The sequence below is a fragment of the Saccopteryx bilineata genome, chromosome 3 (assembly GCF_036850765.1).
Source record: "Saccopteryx bilineata isolate mSacBil1 chromosome 3, mSacBil1_pri_phased_curated, whole genome shotgun sequence".
NCBI lineage: Eukaryota > Metazoa > Chordata > Mammalia > Chiroptera > Emballonuridae > Saccopteryx > Saccopteryx bilineata.
The window spans coordinates 274,031,242-274,054,975 of record NC_089492.1 but is presented as its reverse complement, the minus strand read 5'-3'; the positions used below and the strand labels follow the sequence as shown (position 1 = coordinate 274,054,975).

General features: G+C 53.9%; 2 protein-coding genes and 1 pseudogene across 2 annotated transcripts in view; 1 reads left to right on the top strand and 2 right to left on the bottom strand.

Moving 5' to 3' along the window:
• Nucleotides 1–13,213, bottom strand: part of CRYBG2 (crystallin beta-gamma domain containing 2) — a 32,414-nt gene extending 19,201 nt beyond the window's left edge. The window contains exons 1-4 of the mRNA XM_066270021.1: nt 13,026–13,213; nt 10,991–11,060; nt 8,705–9,429; nt 232–2,722 (exon numbers count right to left, since the gene is read on the bottom strand). Of these exons, the coding sequence (XP_066126118.1) occupies nt 232–2,722; nt 8,705–9,429; nt 10,991–11,060; nt 13,026–13,141 (3,402 nt within the window). The 5' untranslated portion in view covers nt 13,142–13,213. The remainder of the gene's footprint in view (nt 1–231; nt 2,723–8,704; nt 9,430–10,990; nt 11,061–13,025) is intronic.
• Nucleotides 13,214–14,706: 1,493 nt separating this feature from the next.
• Nucleotides 14,707–23,444, bottom strand: ZNF683 (zinc finger protein 683). The gene is made up of 6 exons (XM_066266571.1): nt 23,359–23,444; nt 21,986–22,107; nt 20,837–21,047; nt 18,626–19,308; nt 16,065–16,193; nt 14,707–15,012 (listed from the first exon to the last, which is right to left on the bottom strand). Exons 2-6 carry the CDS (start codon nt 22,094–22,096, stop codon nt 14,707–14,709), a joined length of 1,440 nt encoding a protein of 479 aa, XP_066122668.1. The 5' UTR covers nt 22,097–22,107; nt 23,359–23,444.
• LOC136332593 (U4 spliceosomal RNA) lies at nt 17,447–17,557 on the top strand (annotated as a pseudogene).
• Nucleotides 23,445–23,734: the final 290 nt, after the last annotated feature.

The following is a 23,734-nucleotide window of genomic DNA, read 5'->3' as shown; positions in this document are numbered from 1 at the left end:
TTTCCCGGCTTCCAAGAGCTTGGAGCCACTAAGCCCTTTGGAATCCACACTGCAGACCTCCTCCTGTTTGGACAGGGAGAGTGAGGCCCAGAGAGATGTGGCTTGCACAGGGTCCCACTGAGCCATCCCTCTGCCTCTGAAGACTGCCTCCTAGTACCATGATCCTCATACCATCCAAACCCCCTGAGACCAGGCACCCTCGGTTGCCCACCCAAGCGTGGCGTCACTCACCCAGCCCTCAGGGGGCCTGGCACATGTGGGCTTCTCTGGTGGTGACCTTTTGCTGCAGAGCAGGGGCAGCTGTCCTGGCACCTTTTTGAGCCCTGGTGCCCCGTGGGCAGGCAGAGCAGATAGTTTTGTGCCCAGTGGTTCCAAGGTGGGGGCCTCCTTGGTGGCAGATACCAGACCACCAAAGAAAAGACTACCTTCAAGACGGGAAGTGGGCCTCGTGCCTGCCTGCCAGTCTGGCCCCGACTCCGAGTGGGAGCCCTTGGCATCCATGGCATGCTTCTTCATCATCTCCAGAGGAGAGTAAGAGGTCTGGGGGGGCCTGGCAGGGCGGAAGTCCCAGGAGGGGCTGGGCCCAGCTTTCTCCTGCCTGCGCTGGAGCTTCTCGTCGTCACTTAGGTAGGGGTTCTCTGGCTGCTCCTCCTCTTCCTCGTCCTCCTCCTCCTTGTCTTCCTCCTGTGCAGGCACCTCCTGGGGGCTGGGTCCCAGCATTCGTGGCCTGGCCTGGTCCTCCTCGATAGTGGGCAGCGTGGCGTACATGGCCAGGTAGGAGGAGCGGGGAGCTCGTGGCAGCCGGTGAGTGCGGAGAATTTCAGGGGGCTCCATGCTCCGCAGGGTGTCCAGGAAAATCTCCAGGTCAGCCGTCAGGGCCACCTCCTCCTCCTTGTCTTCAGTAGTGCCAGGGACAAACTGGGACTCAAGGCTGGCCTCTGATCCCGCTGACATAGCGGCAGGGTGGCCTCCTGGGCTGGGGAACACCTTGCCCACTGAGGAGGAGGGAGCAGGGAGAACAGCAGTGCCCTGAGAAACCTCCTTTTGGGTGGGAGATGAGCTGGGGCTCCCTTCAGAGCCCTGGCCAACCTTATGCTTCTGGGGGGAGGGCAGGGGAGGAGCAATCAGGCCGGGAACAGGCTCTGCCTCGGAGAGGGAAGGGCCAAAGCTGCCTTGAATACCCTGGACAACCTCTGTATGGGTGCTAGGCCTATCTTCTGGGCTCTGGAAAACCTTGGTTGGTTTGGGGGATGAGGCAGCAGGAGCACTAGGACCCTGCACAACCTCTTTCTGGGTGGAGGATGGGTCAGCAGGAACATCAGGTCCCCGCACTATCTCCTTCTGGGTAAAAGAGAAGATGGGGACATTTTCAGAGTCCTGAACAACCTTATTCTTTGGGGAAGGTGGAGCAGAAAGATTTCCTGGGCTGGGGACAGCCTCCCTTCTTACAGAGGATAGAGCTTCTCCAGGGACCATCACGACCTCAGTCTGTACCATGGGCCTGACGGTGGCAGCAGGGGGATCTGTGAGCCCTTCCCTTTTCACAGAGGGCAGGGCTTGGGGTCCCCTGGGATTAAGAGTGAGCTGGGCCTTGGGGTGGTCCAGGCCCAGGGAGGAGGTGTGGGTCTGGAGTCTGGGAGAAGAGGGTGTGGGTGTATAGCACTGAGAGGTGTGGAGAGGGAGTTGGGTAGGGTTGGAGGCTCCCTGCACCCTGGAGACATCATGAACCCAGGCATCCCGGGCTCGGCCCTGGTCTTGGCCTGGGTGGGTTGCAGGGACCTCTTGGTTCTGAGGTAAGTGAGCACCCTCTGGGGTACCTGCAGGGGCCAGGGCAGATTTGTCTTTTGGCTCTGTTGTCCCCATCTCAGGCAGCTGCCCCAGGGCTGTGCCCACTGTGTTGCCCAGACCCGGACTCCTTGGCACAGGAGCCATGGGCCTGGGCAGCTGGCTGGCAGGCGGGTTTCGTTCAGCAGGTACAAGGCTACTTAACAGCTCCAGGGCCTGACTGCGGCTGGGCGAGCCCTCAGCCCGGGGGCCCACCACCACTGTCCGGATAGCACTGCGACCCCTTGGCAGGGCCTTGCCAGGGAGCACTGGCTCCAGGGTCACAGAGTTGCTCACATGCTGGTCCACATGCCCTCCTACCACCACAGTGGTCCGCACAGTGCGTGTCACCCGCCGTTTGTCAAGGCTCATACCCGGGTGGGGGCTTGGCTCACGGGGCCCAGGAAGGGGTACCAAAAGCTCAGTCCTGGCCGTGGCTCGCAAGCATGGCGGCTCAGTCCTAGGGTCTTGGGAGCTGCTGTCTGCCTGGTCTGCAGCCTCTGGCAGCCTCCCCACCAGCCGTTTCTCCCTGGGGGGTAGTGTGTACTTCCTGGAAAAGACAGGCCCGTGGCTCTGGAAGCTCTTGGAGCCTGCCCCAGTCCGGGGGCCTTGGTGATTTGCAGTCTCTTCCCCCAGTGCAGCAAAGCCATTGACTTCCTCCCCGCGGACACTGTACGCAAACACCTCCTCCTGCGGGGTCTCCTGCGGGGCCTCTGACACCAGGGACACCTTGTGAAAACGATGTCTGATCTCCTCCTGGGCTGGGGGCCGCTGCCGCCATGTCAGTCTGGCACTCACCACTCGGGCTTCGGCCCGAGCAGGGGGCCCACCTGCCTCCTCCATGTTGGGCCCCAGCAACCTGTCCTGAGGTGTCCTTGGCTTACTGTGGCCCAGTTCCCTGGAGATGGTGCCAGAAAAAAGAGAGACAATGTCAGGGCTGGCAAGGGTGGCTCTCTGTAGTGCAGAATACCTACCTCAGCCAAAGTCAGGCTGGGCAACCTCAGGCAAGTCGTTTGACCTTTTGGGCCTTTGTTTCTTCATCTGTAAAATGGGCATGATACTCTCAGCCCTCTCCCCACTTTGAGGTGATCCCCTGTGCCACGGTCCTTCCAGGAGTGAAGCTGGCCTGAGCGTGGAAGGAGAGCGGAAGGAGAGAGCAGAAAGGCAGATGGTCTGACCACTGGTCTGTGGACAGGGCTGGGACTCTGCCCGAGGAGCCCTAGACTGGAAAACCAGAAAGCTGAAATTGAGGCCACTGTTCTGACCCTGTCCCTGCCAGTGTAAGGGCAGGCAGGGAAGGCAAGACGGTGTTGGGCCTCAAGAAGAGCTGGGTTTTCCCTGGCCCTTTGGCTCACTAGATAGATAAGCTTGAGCAGGCCTTTTTTTCCCCTTCAAGCTTCAGAGTTTCAAGCCAGAAAACTGTACTAATAAGAATATGTGAGCCCTGGCTGCATAGCTTGGTTGGTTAGAGCATCGTCCCGAAGTGCAGAGGTTGTTGGTTCAATCCCCAGTCAGGGCACACACGTGAACACACTGATGTTTCTGTCTCTCTTTTTTTCCCTCCCTCTCTCACTAAAATCAATAAATAAATTTAAAAAAATTTTAAATAAGAGTATGTGCTTCATAAGGTTATTGTCAGGATGAAATAAGAAAGAAAACTTGCCTTATAAACTAAAATGCTGGATCATAAACTTTGCACTGTCACCTTGGAGAACTGTGACCAAACACTGGCAGGTGTGCACATGTGTATACTAGCATCAGCATGTGGGGTGACTGTCAGAGCACAGGTGCATGTCTGGGTGCATCTGTGGGTCTCAATGAGCTTCTCGGGACCCAGCACTTTGGATTTGATGCAGTCGCCCTCAGTTTTCTCCTCTATGATTATTTCCCCTATTGTACAGATGAGGAAACCAAGTGTCAGAAAAGAGGAGTGGTTGGCCCAGGGGATGAACTTGCCAAATCGCCAAGCTGGGGATTAGAGTCGTGTCTGAATCGGTGTCCAGGCATCTTCTCCCCTGCCCCCGGGCCCGGCTCCGAGCACACCCAGCTATTCCTCCAGTCCTCTCCAGCGGGGCTTCTCTTACCTGCACTCTTCTAAGGGGCGGGGCCTGGGTCTTATTCCTTTTTTTTTTTTTAATTGTTGATTTTTTTTGTTTTTTAGAGAGAGAAATATTACTTTGTTATCCCACTTACTTATGCATTCATTGGTTGATTCTTTGTTTTGTTTGAGAAAGAGTGAGAGAAGGACAGGAAGGGAGAGAGAGGTTGAGAAGCATCAACTCATAATTGCTTTTACTTTAGTTGTGCATTGATCTTCTCGTACGTGCCTTGATCGAGGCCATGCCAGTGGCCCCTTGCTCAAGCCTTGGGCTTCTCATTCCAGTGACCTTTGGCTCAAGCTGCTGAGCTTTGGGAGTGTGTAAACAATCCCCTGCTCAAGCCAGCAACACGCTGACAAGCCCATGTTCAGAGCTGGTGACCTCAGAGTTTCAAACCGGTGACTTCAGTATTCCAGGTTGACACTTTATCCACTGTGCCATCACCAGTCAGGCTCATTGGTTGATGCTTGTATGTGCCCTAAGTGGTGATCAAACCTGAAACTTTGGCATATCAAGGCGATGCCCTAACCAACTGAGCTACCTAGCCAAGTCTGGGTCTTATATCTTTTCAGACCCTCCTTGATCTCTCTGGGTTTCCATTACCTCCTTTACTAAATAGGGAATAGTAATAACAACTGACTGGGAAGAACTCTAAGCACCCTAGAAACTCTCTGTGAATTTGCTTTAATAGAAACAGCAGCCTTGGCCAATGGCTCAGTTGGTTAGAGCACTGTCGTAAAGCGCAGAAGTTGGCAGTTTGATCCCGGTCAGGGCATACACAGGAACAGATCAATGTTTTTTCTGTCTCTCTCTCCCTTTCCCTTTCTTTCTCTCTAAAATCAATAAAATATCCATTTAAAAATAATAATTATTAATAGATTATAAGCAAACATTCCCATCTTGCAGATGGGGAAGGCTCAGAGAGGTTAAGAAAGTTACCCAGAGTCACACAGTAGCAGAAGCAAGACTTGAACTCCAGCCCCTAAGTGCTTAACCACCATACCAAACTCCTTTAATGTATTTACCTGGTAAATTGAGACTCACTGGTTTGGAGGTTTACTTTCAAAGGGGGCCACAACAGTCTTAGAGGGGCCATTCAGCCTCCACTCTGACTTCCAAATCACACTGACCAGGGCAATCCTATTCTCAGGCCCCAAGAATCTGTGAAACAACCTGTTTGTCCCCAGCCTTATCCCCAGCCTTAGGTCCAGGCTGTCTTCAGGTCTGCTCCTCCTCTCAATGAGGCAGCCCCTAGACCACTATCAAGGAGGTTAAGACCAGAAATGGACCCATACCCAAACTGCCCTCCCCCACTCTATCTTCCTCTCTCACAAGCTGATGGAACCCAGAACTTCGACCCTGCCCTATGGCCCCAACAGTGACTCAGGTTTTATGAGGGACAGAGATGAAAGGGGTTGGGGCCTAGGGAAGCCTGGCCTGACTCGAGGACCACTGGTGGTTATGACAGTGTGTGGCCTAGCCTGGGATAGGATCTGCGTGGCCCCAGAAAAGCCTTGTGTACAGGGAAGGTGGTGGGCTGAGATGAAGCCCCAATTCTTTCTCCAGGCCAGAATTCCTGCAAACAGGACACAATCAGACACCCAAAGCCCCGACCCTGTCCTCTCTCCTCCCTAAGGAGCCCCCTTTCTTCCAACAGAACCCCTGTCCTCCTTGCTGGGATTTCCCCTACATGGGGCTTCACCCCCTCACTGAGCCCCCCTAAATCTCCTCTCCATTTCTGAATGACAATAATAACACCTACCATTTGCCGAGACTCCCTGTCCCTAATGGCATTAGTAGTAAGGAGTAAAGCCTGGGTTCTAAGACATTTATTTATTCATTCACTCACTCATTCAATGCTGATTTGTTAAGTGATGCCCTAGTCCCTGGTTAGTTCATCCAAAGCCAATTTTCCCATGAAGGTGGTATCATAGGAGTCTAAGGGTCAAAGAATTAGACATAAAAATGGAAATGATATTTGGAAGGCCCCATAGGCTTTGGCTAAACAACAGGAAAGCTGCTTCAAAGGAAGCCATTGATGATCAGATTAGATATTGTCAATGACCTCCTAACAATCAGAATGCAATGCCTCTCCCAACCCAACCCTCTGGACAACACCCCTGATTGTCACTCATTCCACAAGCATATGGTCATTGCTTCTACTTGCATACCTCTAGGGACAGGGAGATCACCCTTTGACAGCTGACCTGACTGCTCCCTGGACAGTCATGACAGCTAGAATAGTCTTCAAATTATACTGGAACCTGGCTGTCTAGAGCTCCCCCTTTTTGTCCTTGCTCTGAAGACACACCCCAATGGCCCAGAGTGCTTTTCTTAAGCCAGCAGAAGTGCCCTTCCCAGAGCCCTCTCTTCTCCAGCGCCCCATATCAGAAGTGGATTTGTTGGCAGGGTAACCTGTGACCTCCAAACAAGGTGTGTGGGGCTGGGAAGGGAGAGGCTGAGGAAGGGGCGGGGGGAGTGTGGGAAAGAGCCTACTCTAACTCAACAAGTCTTGGATTCTCCCGCTTACCTGTGAGTCACCCCCAAACTAGGCCAAACCAGTCCACAGGCCCACAAACACGTGCTGCGTCACACAGACACCAGCACAGACCAGAGTAGCACAGGCAAAAATACACACAGACACTTACGTTGACTTACACACTCAGACACACAGAGTCAGAGCTACCCATACTCAGACGCAGCAACAGACAAGTCACAGACACAATGACACAAGCACACATTCAGAATATATGCACACAGTCAATTCACAGCCCCAAGCCCTCTTCCTCTTGAAATTCCCCTACATTCGAACACAGACACACACCCTTGAATGCATACACAATCCCACTTGCAGACCCAACTGCCCCGCCTACCCACCTCCTATATTTGCCAATCTTGGCCCAGGAGCCAGAGAAGGATGATGTCTCTAGAGATCCACTTCCTCCTCTCTAAGTGAGCCCTAGCCTCCCGCCAGAGTCTGTCATTATCCACCTGGGCCCCAACCAGCCAGGGAGCAGCAGGTACAACACCAGCCCCCTGGCTAAACTTAGTGCTTCTGCCCTCTCTCCAAGAGCTGCTTCGTCCACCACCTCCCCTCTCTCTGTAGCCCTTATCCCCCAGCAGGGGCACCTGAGCAGGTCTCTGAGCCAGCTGAGGAACCGTATCTCCCTCCTCCTTGCCACAGAACCAGGTACCCTGACTCCTGCCCAAAGGTCTGAGCATCATCCCTGATGCTGCCTCTGCTAGCACAGTGCCACCAAATCTACCTCCACAGAGTCAGAGAAAACCCTGGAGTCTGCAAAGCAGCCACAACTCAACCCACCACTGGCCGCACAGGGCCACGGAGGCCTCTGAGAGAGGTAGGACAGAGAAGTGGTTAGAGCACAGGCACTCGTTTCAAATTCTGGTCCCTTCACTTTCTGGTTGATTTTGGGCAACTGATGTAACCACTCTGAGCCTTAGTTTCTTATTGTAACCAGGGCATAGGGGTGTGGAGCCGGATTAGTCCCACTCCGTGCTCCATGGAGCTGCTGTGAGGATGAAACAGGATTATGTTTAGAAAACAAACCATAAATGACAGCCACCACCATCATCATTAGGAACTTTTCGGAGCCCTGTTTGAGGCCCAGTGCCCCTCCCTGGTGGTCCTAGAGAGATGCCAAGTTCACTCCTTCCTAGGTGAGTTTTAGGCAATACACTCTTCCACGTCTGAGCCCACCAAACAGATTTGGGAGAGTCATTTCAACACAAATAAAAATCAAGGTTTGGACCTGACCGGTGGTGGCACAGTAGATAGAGCATCAGCCTGGGACACTGAGGTCACCAGCTTGAGCATGGGCTTGTCGGCTTGAATGCAGGCTCACCAGCTTGAGTGCAGGGTCGCTGGCTTGAGTACAGGGCCATCAACATGGTCCCAAGGTCTCTGACTTGAGCCCAAAGGTTGATAACTTGAGCCCAAAGTTGCTGGCTTGAGCCTAAGGTCACTGTCTTGAGCAAGGGGTCACTGCCTAGGCTTGACCTGCCATCCCCCTCCACCACTGTCAAAGCACATATGAGAAGCAACCAATAAACAACTAAAGGGCAACAACTCTGAATTGATGCCTCTCATTTTTCTCTTCCCTCTCTCTCTCTTCCTTCCTATCCTGTCTCTCTCTCAAAAACCAAAAATTAAATAAATAAAATAAAAATTGAGGCCTGAGAATCTTCGTGCCAGTTCCTGTGGCTGCTGACAATGAGCCAGGCAGGGTAATTATTGCTGTGACTGAGGTGTTATTAATAAGCATCCTTGCTATTTTGGCAGCCCAACTCTCCAGAGTTCAAAGCATGCTCCTCTAACCACCTCATCTCCAGCTACCAAATCTACTCAACAACTCAAAGACCGGAGAGGTTAAGCAACTTGCCACAGGACACCCAGCACCTTTGCTGGTGCTTACTACCAGATGGGTTCTGTGGTCTCCTGAACAGAACCAGGGAATGGTGGGTGTTACTGAAGAGAAAGTGACCCCTCCCCCATCCTCTCCAAGACAGGATCTCCCCCTCCTCATATGGACAGGGCAGGAGAGCAGGGGGGGGGGTGTCCAGGAGACAGGTTGTGGGGGAGGGGAGGAACAGGACAGCAAGCTGAGCTGAGCGGAGAGGGTATGGCAGAGTGAGTTCATGCCCAGGGAACTGAATGAATGGGCTTGGAGTTAAAGAAGTCTGGAGAGAGGCAGAGTCCCCAGAAAGAGCAGCCAGGTCAGTTTCTCCTCTCAGCATTGTCCCACATGGGGACCTGTACTCACCGTCTGCTTGGGGACCCAGGTGTCCGGCGGGTCCAGAGCTCCTGCTGCTGGGCTGTGCTCTCCTGATGCTGTGGGGCTCTTTGCTGGGGCTCCTGGGGCAGGTCAGTTGGGCACCCCGTGATGGGGCGGGGCCCCTGGGGAGGGTTCTGCCAGCCCCTGAATTCCTCAGGGCAGAAAGGGTGGCGAGCTGGTTGGGCCGGTTTGGGCTCCCCACCCTCCTCCCCAGGTGTCTGCCCACGCCCCTGCAGGATGACAGTGATGTGGTAGCGGGTCCTCCTGGCAGAGGGACGCTCCGGTAGGATCTGGACTGGCTCTGGCAGCGCTGGCCCCAGGGTGACAGGCTCGCCCTTTGCCCCCTCTGCCTTGGGGAAGGCTAGTGGGCGGGGCAGTGTGTCTTCCACGTTACCGGGTGGCTCAGGATTCCAAGGGACCTCTGGGGCCATGTAAGGGGGTTGCAGGTAAGCACAGTCTGGGGTTTCCTGTTCCAAACGTCCAGGAGCTGGCACTGGGCATGAGGGGCAGCCGGCACCAGCATGGTCTGCTGCCAGTACTAGGCTCTCCAGCCCCGTGGAGGCATAGATGGCCATGTCGGAGGCGCTGCCCACCGCCGGCCTCTGTAGGCGCCCCAGGGGCTGAGCGGGTCTCCCTGAGCTGTGTCGTCGTTTCCAAAGCCAGGTCCGGCTCCCTTCCTGAAGGTCCCATTCTGAGCGGCTCTGGGCTTGGGTCTGAAGGAAGCAGAGGCAGGGGCGTGGTGACAGCATCTTCCCCCTGCCCTCCAGGCACCCCTAATCACCCTTGACTGCCCTCCTTGGCACAGGAGAAGCAAAGCTGCCCCAAGGAAAGGCTGCCAGGGCTATGAGAGCTGGACAGAGGGGCAGAGCTCCAGGAAGGCCCTTCGGCCTTTAACTCACCCCTCCCATCTACACACGAGCAAAGTGAGACCAGAAGGGACACTGACATGAGTAACGGTGCATGCAAGGGCCCAACTCTCAGGCCAACTGCTGCTTCCCCAGGGACCCACGGGCTCCCAGCCATTTGGAATCAGTTGCCCTGGGAATTGGGGGCTTTGTGTGCATGCTTGCCACAACCGTCCGTGGCCTCTGCCCACTCCAGGCTTCCAGAGAGCCGGCAGCCACCTCCCCAGTACCCTCCCACCTCAGATTCCCAGGCACACCTGGGCATCGAGATGTACCTGGGACAGGAAGGAGTCAGGGACGAGGGTTTCCATGGGAATGGAACAATCCTGACCTGTGTCTGCTGTCTTCCCCTGTGGCTAAGTCTGGTTGTGGTGATGAGGGGAAAGGGCCGAGGGTCTCAGACTCATATGGACACTACCCACCCCCCTGCAAGCCACTGGTTGCAAGGATAGGTTTATGTTCTTGGCAACAGAGGAGCCAAGTCTGGGGTCAAAACTCCTTCTAGCAGGGACTCTTGATCTCAAATTCCTCAATGTACTTACTCATCTATGAAATAGATGCAGCCTCTCATTCACCAGGGGCTGAACACCTCAGACAGAAAGAAGGGGAGAGTGATGTGTGTGGGAGCCTGGAGCAAGGTAACCCCGGCTTGAATCCCAGCTCTGCCACTTCCTAGCTATACTGCCTGCTGCATCTTAGTTTCCCCACATGTAAAATTGGCATGATAATAACAGTGCCTGCTTTCTGGAAGTGCTGTGAAGATTTCATGAGATAATCCACACAGAGCACCAGCACATTAGGAGCACTCAATTAAGGGCTAGTGATTATTAATGGTATCCAGGACGACAGAGAAATACATAGCTACTTGAGCCAACTCCTATGGGAGGACACCCAGTACTGCCTAATCCATGGCTCAGATGAAAAACTGTGGCCAGAAAGTTAAGCCACTGGCCAAGTGTCATTTCTGGGAGTACATGCCAGGAAGTGGGAAAAGGGGACCAAAGATAAGAGGTCAAGCTAAAGCAAGAAGTGTGGGGGTCCCAGGAACAGACACAGACCCTACATGCCTCCCTGGAGGCCTGGCATTAGGAAGCTCATGTTTTCTGAGCATCTAGGCCCCATGCTGGGTGTTCTACATCCATTACCTCATTTCTCACAGCGGTCCTGAGAGGTATTATTGTCCCTATTTTGCAGATGGAGAAACTGAGATTTTGAGGTGAGGCGTGATCTTCCCAGGGTCACCCAGTGAATCAGTGGCAGAGGGAGGACTAGAGAAATCCAGTTGCCTGACTTGTGAGTCAGGGTTCTCAGGACCTGCCCCTCCCAGACTTCTGCCCCGTCCCTGCCTCTGCTTTGCATTCTCTCCTACCTTGAGGCTGACATTGTCGATGCTGCCCTGGCCTTGAGCAAGGTCAGGGCAGCTCTGGCCACCCCAGGGCCTGGAAAAGAAGCACAAGGAGAAGGGAGTGAAGTAGCCTCTTCCTCTCCCAACCCAAGACTGGACTGTGTGGCCCTCTCCCCACTTCTCACAGAGCCCACAGGCTGGATCAGCCCCTGAAACCTGGGGAAGGGGCCGCTGGGCAACAACTTGCTCTATGCTCCCCCCTCCAACTGTCTACACCACCCCAAGAAACAGAGAAAGAGACAGGGATGGGCTTGGAAGAAAAGTGGGGGCTGGGCCTGTATCAGGGCCAGATACACAAAAAGGATAGTGCCCCAATAATTCAAAAGCTCACCATTTGCTGAAACCCTTCCTATGCCAGGCTCAGCACTAGGTGCCTATGTGATCTCCTTTAAGCCTCACAAAAATCCTAAAAGGCAGATATTAGGGCTCCATTTTTCAGATAAGGAAACTGAGGCTCAGAGAGGTGAAGTAACTTGCCTAGAGTCACACAGCTAGTGAGTCTCAGAATTAAGATGCTAGGGCCATCCTACTTCAAAGGCTGGTTGGACATCACACTAATGGGGGGCAAGATGAGAATGCGTCTTGGCTGCCTCCTCTGTGCACTCTGCCCCCCCCCTCCAGGAAATTAACAGGAGTCAGAGGCCTGTGCCTCAGTGCCAGAGTTCGGTTCTCACAGCTGGTGAGAACGGAATCCAAGTGCCTACATGGTATGTGACGTCATGCCCCTGCAGGAGCCTACGCAGTCCCTCCCCTGTCCTCCACATCCCTGAATCACCTGCACTCCAACCCCACCTTCTCTCAGGTGGTGAAAGGGAGGGGCAGCGCCACCTGGGCCTAGAGGGCAGGTTCCTGCCAGACAGGGTAAAGGGAGAGGGAGTGTCTTCCAGCAGGGGACGGCAAGGCACTGGCTGGGTGTGGGCACACCCCTACCCCAGGCTTCCTGGCAGAGTAGCTAGGCCCTCCCCTCCCCTCTCTCTATGGGGTGAGAGAGCAATACAAACCCTTCCCCTCACTCTGCCTCCACCACGCCTCCACCCTTCCGAGGGCGAGTTGAAGACAGTTGTGTCATGATAAGATCAGAACAAATTGCTGGGTAACTGCACAGACACACACACACACCACCCTCTTTTCAGATATAGGGCCCAAGAGCTCCTGGGGCTCAATGCACTACTCCCCCCTCCCAGCTGGCCACAGAGCCTTTTTGCTCCCAGACATCAGCTACCAGTGAATGGGTTTGGAGAGATGAAGTAATTTGTTCAAGGTCACATGGCCAGTGGCACCTACAGTTAGTACAGAGCTCTGGACCCCTGGCTTGCAGTCCAGGCAACACAGCAGCCCTGGGCTGTGAGCTCTGGAGCCAAACTGCTTCAACTTGTATTCCAGCTCCACCACTTACTTCCCTGTGGTGATGTTGGACAGGTGATTTTGCTCTTCCATGTCTGAATCACACAGAATACCTGTCTCATAGAGCTGCTGTAAGGATTAAATGAAAATTCACGTAAGGCACGAAGCAAGTGGCATATAAAGGTTGATTGTTGTCACAATCTGGGACAACGGGAAACCTCTTCGTGGCATCTAAGGGCAACTGCAGTGCAGCCTAAGACAACTCAGGAACCTGTCACACTCTTGACAAAGGGACATGAAGACCAGAGGGAAACTGGTCTGTGATGTGAGAATCAAAGTCCACAGAGGCGGAAGGAGCTACCGCATTTGCTTTTAACTTGCCTCCTCCAGAGAAGAAATCATTGTCTGCAGGCTGCTAACCTGGCTTAGGAAATCGCAAAAGTTGTTTTAAAGTTCTAAAAGAGAACAGGGACTTTATAAAGACCGGTTTTCATATTTGCATATCCAAAATCGACACATTTTTATGCTCTGAGACACTAATGATTATTTGAATATCCACTCCACTCTGAGACACACACACACACACACACACACACACACACCACACACTCTTAGGGCCCAAGGACACCCACGCGCCCCTCTCCCATCCCCTCACCTATCCCGAGCTCTGGCCTCCTCCGGGGTCCACTTTTCCCTGCGTTCCCTGCGGACCCCTAACCCAGCCAGGCGGCGGGCCAGGCGGACCACCAGGCCCTCGCGCCGCACAGCCATGGCGAGGACAAGGTCCTGGGCTCGGCACCTCGGGGTACCCGACCGCTCCGGGTCTCCAGACCCACCCGGATCCGCTCATTTGAGGAGAACCGCCTACTCTGGCCCGTCTCCCTGAGCAAACAGCGGCTCCGCCCGCGTGCGGGCGGGGAACTAACCCAGATGCTGCCTATACTAGGGGGCAGCGGGTGCGCTCTGCAGGGGCCGCCCCCACTGTGGGCGGCAGCCCTTGGTCGCTGCGTCCCTTCTCCCCAAGGCCCTGCCTGCGCTACTTTGGTTCTCCTAGAGGCGGCAGTGCCCACGGATCCAGGCATCCCCCAACCTGTGTCTAAAAGAAGTAACGGGGCAAAGGGGACCCGGGAAAGCTAGGGCCAAGAGGCGGGGCTGAGCGAAGCGTCTTCCCAGCCAAGAACTACCGGGATGGGGGTGGGAGGAGAACACAAGGGGGAGGCCAGGTGCGGGAATGGGCGTGGTCTCGTCGACCTGGCAGAGCCTAACCCAGCGGTGAGCTAATGGCGTGGAGCCAAAGGGGTGACTTGGGTGGGCATGGAACCCGGACCTTGATTACCTGTGGGGAACGAAGCAGACCCTGCCATTGCCCTGCCATGGTGGGCTTCCTGTGAGAGTTCTCTCTCTCTCTCTTTCTGTCCGGGAGTCCTCAGGCACAACCGTAATCTCATTCAGTACCCTGGTGGGAAAACCGCTTTAAAACCCACAGGGGTGCGAACAGCGTCCTCTACTGAAAGTTGTCCGGCTATTGTTATTTAATAATAGCTACGGTTTAAATATGATACAGCCTGGGCTTTCTGTCTCCCTGGCAGTGCCCTTTCCCACATGATGCTGCTTCTGTAACTCTGGTGTGAGGGTAGGAAACACCTTGCACATTTGAGGGCATCCTCTGGGATTGCAGGAGGGTCCCAGTTCCCCAGGCTCTCTTTGCCAGTTCTTCCCCTGCATGTAGTCCTTGCAGGGCGTCTACCCCTTCCCTGAGCCCAGCAACTCCTTGGCCCTTTGCCTTCTGCGGTGACTGGTCTTGGCACACTGGGTCATGATGGACACTGACATCCTGTGTTCCTGCTCCTCTAACCCCACAGGGGGCCCCATCCTGGCACGAACAGGCTATCCATGGCAGGGAGTAACCAGATGAGGGGGTACCATGGCCTCCTAAGAACTAAGACAAGAAAGTGGTGGGAAGTAGAAGACAGACATCTGGACAGATAGATGAGAGGGCAATGTGCCTCCTGCTTGACAGCACAGTCTGCACCTTGCAGAGTCCCAGAAGGCTGGACTGTCCATCGGTGAGCTGAGATGAGGGCCTGGTCCCAAGAGGGAGCAGAACCCAAAGCCAAGTCAGAGGTAGATGGCTGCAGGCACTCATCCCATGTGCGGGCAGCACAGGCTCTTTCTGCCTGTCTCGTGACCTGCTCCAATATAAGGTGTGAAGTCTGCCAAATATACAGTAGCTTACCCCTCCACTGTGGAAGCTCAGGAGGGTTCAACTGGTTGGAGAGAAAATCCTTTAATTGCTGTGCCCCTGCCCCCTCCCAGGGCAGTCCTGACACCACCTCTCAGGCTGGTTGCTCTGGCTTTTCCTGAGATGCTGAGGACACCTTGATCTTGTCCCTCTGCCTTTCTGATGGCACAAGGTCTAGTGCCCCCTGCTGCCACTGGGCAAAGTAGGAGAGAGAGGCCAGAGGCAGGTGGGTATGAGCTAGGCTACAGGGCTGTGGAGCGTGCAGCCGATGGTGCAGCTTCAGGTGACCTTGCTGGGTGAAGCGACTTGGGCAGATGCTGCGCTGGAAGGGCCGGGACCCTGAGTGCAGGCGCAGGTGGGTCTTGAGGTTGCTGGAGCTGCTGAAGCGCTTGTGGCACATCTGATGGGAATGGGCACTGGTGTCAGTTCTGCCCACCCGGCTGGCTCAGGTTCTCTGCTCCTCTCTCCACACCCTTTCCCCTCCTCTCTGTAACCTAGGCTCAAAAGCTCTCAACCCCTTAACCCCCCCCCCCAAGATTCTGCCTTGGAACCCACAGTATCTAGTACACTGGAGCCAGGCAGCCCTGGGTTAGTATCCTGGTTCTTTTACTCCCTGCATGACCTTCTATAGGTGACTTCCCCCTCTGAGCCTTGCTCTCTTTGTTAGTAGTGTGTAACTATTAATACTTAACCTCATTGGTATGGTTGACCAAATGAGGTAATCACATAGAACCTTTACGAGTGGGGCTGCAGTGTCAGTGGGCATAAGGAACATTTACTGGGAGCAGCCACATGCCACATGCCAGCAATTGGTCTCAGGTAGTCTTCCCCAGGACCCTGGAGAAGCATGACTAAGTGCTAGTACAACTCCTATATGACAGTGAGAAAGCAGAGGCTCAGAGAAGTGAAGCCAGCAACCAAAGATCACACAGCAAGTAGGAAGCAGAGCAAGTATTGAACCCATGTAGCCCAGACTCATAACCACTGTGCTGCTTTCATTTCTGCTTCTGTAAAACATGGAAAGAGTCCCTGTCCTGATCTCACAAGGAATGTGGTGAGGCTCAAAGAGGGAGGGAGCTAACCCGGAGCTGATGGTATATGCAGTGTTTGTATCCTTTGCATATACTATTGCATTAACTCCTCTAGTAACACTGTGAAGAAGGTAATGGGTATCCACTCCCCAGGACCCCCTAACTTTATTATCCCCCCGACAAACTATTCCCCTCTCCATACCCTAGGAGTCACCTGCAATATCACATCCTGGTCCTTCCAGGCTAAGAGAGGTCGTTCTCACCTTCCTCTACCTCCCTTCTCACCCCCACACTTGCCTCCTGTCCTGTCTCTACTTGCTCCGGAGGATTGGGAGTGGAAGCCACAGGTGCCATCCCAGGGACCTGGAACTCCTTCCCCACCTGCCTGCAGGAGTCCAGGGAAGGGGGAGCAGGGTCTCACCAGGCACTGGTGGGGCCGCTCCCCAGTATGCACCAGGTGGTGCTTCTGCAGGTGGGCGAGCTGGGTGAAGCTCTTCTGGCACAGGACACACTGAAACGGGCGCTCCCCACTGTGCACACGCAGATGGACCTGAGCCAGGGGTGGGAGAAATGCTGTCAACTGCCCAGAGCCCCCAGCAGGGCCTGGGGTCCTCTCTGAAGGCGTAGAGACCGCAATTCCGCAGGACCCCATTTTGGCATCGAGGTCTTTCAGTCCCCTTGCCTCTCTGTCACCTCCTCCTTAGGGCCTCTCTTTCATTTTTCAGGATACCTCCTCTCTCTGCTGCCCTCAGGGAGGGGGAGGGCAGTGGTCAGAAGGCCAGGAAAGGGGTACCATAATATATGTCCTGAGCAACTCTTTTCAAAGTGCGGTCCACAGAGCACCGGGAAGTGTGTTAAAACTGCAGATTCCCAGGCCTCGCCCTTACCAGCTGAATTAGAATCTCTGGGGCTGGGGCCTAGGAATCTGTGTGTTTACTACCTCTCTTGTAGTTTTAGTCTCATTAGAGTTTATCACCCCCCAATAATCATAATCATAATGTGTCCTCAACTTAAGTAGTGCCAACTTGTATATAGCTGCCCATCTTTGAAGACACAGAGATGTACTCATGGTCACCCCCTGATGGACGCTAACAGCACCAGCACTGACTTACGGAATCCTAGTTGGAAAAGGCTGGTCATCGGGTCTGTGGTCTAGAACAGTGGTCCCCAACCTTTTCTGGGCCACAGACCAGTTTAATGTCAGAAAATATTTTCATGGACCGGCCTTTAGGGTGGAACGGATAAATGTATCACGTGACCGAGACAAGCATCAAGAGTGAGTCTTTTTTTTTTTTTTTTTAAGAGTGAGTCTTAGACAGATGTCACAGAGGGAATCTGGTAATTTTTTAAAAATAAAACATTGTTGCCCTGGCCGGTTGGCTCAGCGGTAGAGCGTCGGCCTAGCGTGCGGAGGACCCGGGTTCGATTCCCGGCCAGGGCACATAGGAGAAGTGCCCATTTGCTTCTCCACCCCTCCGCCGCGCCTTCCTCTCTGTCTCTCTCTTCCCCTCCCGCAGCCAAGGCTCCATTGGAGCAAAGATGGCCCGGGCGCTGGGGATGGCTCTGTGGCCTCTGCCCCAGGCGCTAGAGTGGCTCTGGTCGCAACATGGCGACACCCAGGAGGGTCGCAACATGGCGACGCCCAGGATGGGCAGAGCATCGCCCCCTGGTGGGCAGAGCGTCGCCCCCTGGTGGGCGTGCCGGGTGGATCCCGGTCGGGCGCATGCGGGAGTCTGTCTGACTGTCTCTCCCTGTTTCCAGCTTCAGAAAAATGCAAAAAAAAAAAAAAAAAAAAACATTGTTAGCTTTGCGCAGTGGCAGTATCGTAGCCAATGAGGTTTATCCGAGGCGCGATTATTGCTAATTGAAAAAAAAACAAAAAAAAAACAAAAAAACATTGTTCAGGCCCTGGCCGGTTGGCTCAGCGGTAGAGCGTCAGCCTGGCGTGCGGGGGACCCGGGTTCGATTCCCGGCCAGGGCACACAGGAGAAGCGCCCATTTGCTTCTCCACCCCCCACCTCCTTCCTCTCTGTCTCTCTCTTCCCCTACCGCAGCCAAGGCTCCATTGGAGCAAAGATGGCCCGGGCGCTGGGGATGGCTCCTTGGCCTCTGCCCCAGGCGCTAGAGTGGCTCTGGTCGCGGCAGAGCGACCCCCCCCAGGGGCAGAGCATCGCCCCTGGTGGGCAGAGCATCGCCCCTGGTGGGCGTGCCAGGTGGATCCCGGTTGGGCGCATGCAGGAGTCTGTCTGACTGTCTCTCCCCGTTTCCAGCTTCAGAAAAAAACAAACAAACAAAAAAACCATTGTTCAGACTTAAATATAAATAAAATGAAAATAATGTAAGTTATTTATTCTTTCTCTGTGGACCGGTACCAAATGGCCCAAGGACCGGTACCGGTCCGTGGCCCGGGGGTTGGGGACCACTGGTCTAGAAGACTCACTAAAATCATCTCTCTCTCTCTCTTTCTCATTCTCTCTTCTCCTCCTCCTCCTCCTCCTCTTCCTCTCCTGTCTTGCTAAAATCAATAAACAAAATTTAAGAATATTAAATTAGACTCACTAAAATCTACCCATTCCCCCACCTGAACTTCAAATAACACAAAGAAGCTTAACTGGGAATCCAGAAGGGAAGGTTGCTCAGGAATGGGCTTTGCTGAGAGGCTGAGAGCAAAGCCTAATTCTACTATTAATTCAAAGTGACCTTGGGCAAACCCTTCCTATTAAGAGCCTCAGTTTGCCCATTTTTAACTTAAAAGAGATGATCTCATTGATGGTCTTTTAGGGTGGAGAAGACTTCGGCAGCCAATTTATATCTTCTCTCTAAAATATGAAGCTGAGGGGCCAAATGAAGCATTCAAGGTCACAGCCTCGATGCTGCCCAGGAGTTCCTTCTGGCTTTAAGGTCCTGGATACTAGAAGCAGGACGGGAGGCGTCATTGAAGGATGCGGGGAGGGCAGGCAGCAGAGCCCAGAAGGTGAATACCTTGAGATTGGAGAGCTGCCCGAAGCTCTTGCTGCACACGTTGCATTCGTACAGGATTTTGCCATTCTCTTTCTTCAACGGGTAAGGCAGGGCTTCCCGGGAGCCCACCGAGGCCCGCTTTGCTGGAGCTGCCCTGCCAGTGCGCTCTGGCCCTGGGGAGTAGGTCCTGGCAGCTCCAGAGTCTGGAATCCGGGCCTGTGAGTGTTGGATTTGGCCAGAGGTTTGGGAGGCCCCTGGGTAGGGACACAGGGTCTCCTCCCGTGAGCTGTGGGGCCCAGGCTCACTGACACTCATCAGCATGCTGGGCACAGCCCTGATGGGGTAGGAGGGATCTTGGGGCAGCATGAAGAGGGGATATTGGACAGAAGGTGGGGCCCCATAGGAGAATAGGTAAGGTGGAGGCAGGAGAAATGGATACGTAGGACAGAGTGGGTGAAGGCGGAATGGGAATTCTTTGGAGATGGGACTGGGCAGGGGGCAGGAGCAGAAAGCCGAGGGGCTGGTGCTCTTTCTATTCTGCCAGGGGGTTGGAGAAGAGCTGTCATGAGGAGAAAAGGATGGGCAGGGGGTCTTCTCTCCAGCTCTTTCCTGCTGGCTCCCCATCTTGTCCCTGCTCGGAGAGTACTTGGGTGTGACTTTCTCGTCATCCGCGGAGACAACCTGTGGCCCTGGTGGCTGGTGCTCTGAGAAGGAATGGGAAGCCAGTCAGGACCCCACAGGCTGGGGTAAAGGTTTGCTCCCCATCTAACCTGACCTGCTTGGGGCTAGGAGAGAGCTCTAGCCTGCAAGCCTGTTGGTTGACTGGGGCGAGGCGTTTCCCCTCTCCAGGCTTTCCTGGACAATAATTGCACTTGCCAAGAAAACTGCTAGTATCTGCGCTGTGCCCAGCACTTTTAGGGAGGGGAAATGACTCAGGAGGCCTGCAAGACATCCACGTGGTGCAGTCAAGTGGACAGTTGGATGAACTGGCTTGGAGTTTCAAGGAGAGGTCCAAGCTACAGATATAAATTTGAGTGCCAGGGGCCCAGATGATATCACATGAAGATGACACAAGGTCTGCGTGTCCAAAATAGTCGCCACCTGACACATGTGTCTACACTGAAATTGATTAGAATAAATGCAATAAAAAATTCTTGTGCCTGACCTGTGTTGGCGCAGTGGATAAAGCGTCAACCTGGAAACGCTGAGGTTGCCAGTTCAAAACCCTGGACTTGCCTGGTCAAGGCACATATGGGAGTTGATGCTTCTTGCTCCTCCCCTTCTCTCTCTCTCTCCTTCTCTCTCTCTCTTTCTCTCTCTCCCCTCTCTATAATGAATAAATAAAATCTTAAAAAAATAAAAAAAATTCAGCTCCTCGGTGGCACTAACCACGGTATGGTATTAGACAGCACAGGTATAGGACATTTCCAGCATCACAGGAGTCTATCATACAGGGCTATTCTAAAGACAACAGGAGAGTGGAGGAGGGGAGGGGAAGGGAAAGAGTGGAAGGGAAGAGGCTGTGGACTGAGTTCCGGAACAGGTGAATATTTAAGAGGTAGGGAGAGAAGAGCTTATCAAGAGAAGCTCAGATGCAACAGCTGGTGAGGAATAAACTAAGCCAGGAGTGCGGATTCTCACTTATCCACTCAACTGACTTTGCTAAGCTGTTTTCCGCTCTGTGTCCTTGCAAGGGGTGGGGAGGGGGTGATAAAGGACACAGCACCTGCCCTGCAGGTGGTCACAGCGGCACGAGGAAATGGTGTATTATGATGCAACAAGCCTAGAATATGAGGATAGTGAATGCCGACTTTTATGGAAAAAGAAACTGGCCTTGGTGATGTGCCCAAGGTCTTTGAGCTAAAAGGGCAGTACCAGGACTCCACCCTAACTTTCGAGTCTCATCAATGCTCCTTACTCATAATAAAGAATCCTCTAGCTCAAGCAGGTAGATAGGTGTCATCTTCAACCCACCTATACCATACACGTTATGCACACTATATACACCCATGCCTGAGAAGGCCACTGCCCACCTCCACTGGCACAGGTGTCACCACCTTGAAAGCTCCCTGCACCCTTATGACAGAACTCCAGGCCAAAATGTACTAATAAAGTGTGTCTGAGTCTGTCTTTACCAGTGACACTGGGTCCCCTTCCCCTCCGGTCCCAAAACCTAATAGTGCCCCCCATCTCCAGCCTCCACCAAGATGCAGCCCCGTGGCCTGGGCTTACTTGTGCTCAAGGAGTCTTCTTTGAGACCCTGTAGGGCTGTGCCTGGGGGTGCTGGCTGCAGGGTACATAGGTAGAGGTCCAGGCCCTGGGGACAGCCCAGCAGGGAAGACCTAGACGGTGCCAGTGACAAAGGGCATAGACAACTGGAACAGGATGGGCCATGAACATCCACTGTGTCTGTGTCTGGAACTGGCCTGTAGTCTGAGAAGACCTGGAGGACAGGGGACAAGGGGCTGGGGGTTGTGATTCCTGGGTCCCTAGGATAATCCCACCCCTAATCTGGTTTCCAAAAGGGGAGGAGAAGCTAAGAACCACTCATCCCCACTATATCTTTCACTCAAATGGCTTCCCTTTCCCTCATCTAAAGATTTGTGCTCAGTGGATAGAGTGTCGGCCCAGCATATGGACATCCCAAGTTTGATTCCTGGTCAGGGCACACAGGAGAAGCTACCATCTGCTTCTCTCCCTCTCCTTCTCTTCCTCTTCCCTTCCCTCAGGCAAAGGTTCAAGTGGTTTGAATGTGGCCCCAGGCACTGAGGATAGCTTGGCTGGTCCAAGTGCATCAGCCTCGGGTGTTAAAAATAGCTCAGTACTTGAGCATTGGCCTCAGATGAGGTTGCCAGGTGGATCCCTGTTGGGGTGCATGCAGGAGTATGCTTCACTATCTCCCCTCCTCTCACCTAAAAAAAAAAAAAAAAAGTTTTTTCCCAGGGACTTTCATGCCCACTCTAGAATTACCTCTCTCTGCCCCTAGACTCCCTTACCTACCATTCTCCCTCCCATATTCCTTCTTAACCATCCTGGTCCCACTGAGTCTCAGACTATCCACTATGTTTTGAATGGAGCCAAGGTGAACTTGGAGAAAATCCTCATCAAGACAGTAAACCCCACAAGATGGGCCTTAAGGTCAAGGCTATGATCATACAACCAAGCCTTCTGCATGGCCTCGTACCCTTCTCATGGCCCACAGGGCACAGGAGAGGGTCTTTGGCACCTCAAGGGCCCATCTCCATGATGTGCTGCGTAGGGATGCTCCAGATGAGGGGATGATGGGAATCCAGATCCTTTCAAATTTTCCCTCACTTCCTAATGTCCCCTCCCTCCAATAAGCAGGCTGGCCTCAAAGATAGGGCTGGGATTCTACCTTACCTGGTTATCTTGGCAGGGCTGGAAGTCCAGACTGGGGAACAGGGAGCTCCCTGTGCTCCTCAGGGGCTTGGTCTTGTGGCAACCCAATTCTGGAGCAGGTTCCCTCTTCATGCCCCCACTACCTGCTAGGAAAACAAGTCAGTCACAGGTGAGCAGTAGAGGTGCTCCAAATAGCGCGGCTTCAAGGGTTGGCTCTTCCATTAAACCACCGTGTGACCTCAAGCCAATGCACTGCCCTCCTGGCCTCAGTTTCTCTGTCTGTGAAATAGGAGGGTTAGATTAGCTGATGTATGAGGACTCTCTTTGTGTTGACATTTAAAAACCAATGAGATACAGGAAGAGGATCGAATAGAGACTAGCCAATCAGAGATGAGGAGCAGAGCCGGCCTGATTCCCCTCCCTGGGGAAGAGAGGAGAGAGGAAGGTCTTCATAAAACTCATTCTCCCTTGACCAGGCAATGGCGCAGTGGATAGAGCGTCAGACTGGGATGCGGAAGGACCCAGGTTCGAGACCCTGAGGTCACCAGCTTGAGTGTGGGCTCATCTGACTTGAGCAAAAAAAAGCTCACCAGCTTGGACCCAAGGTCACTGGCTCAAGCAAGGGGTTACTCGGCCTGCTGAAGGCCTGCGATCAAGGCACATATGAGAAAGCAATCAATGAACAACTAAGGTCTCGCTACAAAAAACTGATGATTGATGCTTCTCATCTCTCTCCATTCCTGTCTGTCTGTCCCTATCTGACTCTCTCTCTGTTGCTGTAAAAGCAACAACAACAACAAAAACTCATTCCCGAGTGAGCTCAGAGATCTGAGGAGATATTCCAGACTCCTTGGGGCCACAGGGAATTGAAAAGTCCCTCTTCTCCATGCTGGGAGACTCATAACTCCATGACCCTACCCACCACCAGCTCCCGCCAAGGGGAACTCACTGATCAGAGCCCCTGCATCCCAGCTCATCCACACAGCTTTCTGGGAGGCTAAGGAAGCCCCAGCATCTGTCACCCAGACTGCCCTGGCTCAGCTCTCTCACCAGGGTCAGCCTAAGAGAGTGGGCCAAGAGCCCCTCAGATCCCCTGACTGGCCCACCAGGAAGATGCCCTGAGCACTTAGCCGTCTGCTCAGTTAGCGCCTCGCTTCTCTGCCATCTTTCATCGAAGGCCACAAAGCACGGGAGTCACCTCAACTCAGCAAATGCCCCCAAGGCCTTTCTCCTTCCTCTCAGCAGCTACCCTTCCCTCTTTACCCCAAGTGCCCCTGGAGACCCTGACAGCCTCCAAAACCCAGACTCCTTTCCCTTTTCCCAATTCTCCCAACCTTGCCCAGGCCTCAAAACAAATACCCCCAAAGGAGGGCCTCCTGCATGAGACCCCTCACCTGGCTCTGCAGAAGCCCCCACTGGCTGGGGAAGGAAGGAGATGGGCAGGCGCACAGCTGCTGCCGGTGTCTGAGGCCCCAGTGGGTGCAAGAGATGACAGGAAGGTGCTGCATTTGAAGTTGCCACAAATAGGAAGGAAGGGGCAGACAGGCAGGCTGAGGGCCCTGCGAGAACTGACAAGGGGAAGCCGCTTGCCAGCTTTTACCTACCCGTGGCAACCCTACAGGACAAGTGCTGGTTTTTGGACCCCCATGAACTGGGCCACTGGACTTTCAGTATGGGAGGGTGAGGAGGAGGGGTTTCTATTTCTGGTTCTCAGAGAACCTGAGCAGGGGAGGGTCAAAGAGGGATCAAAGGCTGGAGCTGGGGTCTTTC

What these genes read in the sequence shown, in the direction of transcription:
- ZNF683 (XM_066266571.1), bottom strand. Translation starts at nt 22,096, where the DNA reads ATGAAGAGGGAACCTGCTCCAGAATTGGGTTGCCACAAGACCAAGCCC. An exon ending in AGAAGACTCCTTGAGCACAA is followed by an intron (nt 19,309 to 20,836) that starts GTAAGCCCAGGC and finishes ATTCCTTCTCAG; the next exon opens with AGCACCAGCCACCAGGGCCA. An exon ending in AGCGGCCCCACCAGTGCCTG is followed by an intron (nt 15,013 to 16,064) that starts GTGAGACCCTGC and finishes CATTCCCATCAG; the next exon opens with ATGTGCCACAAGCGCTTCAG.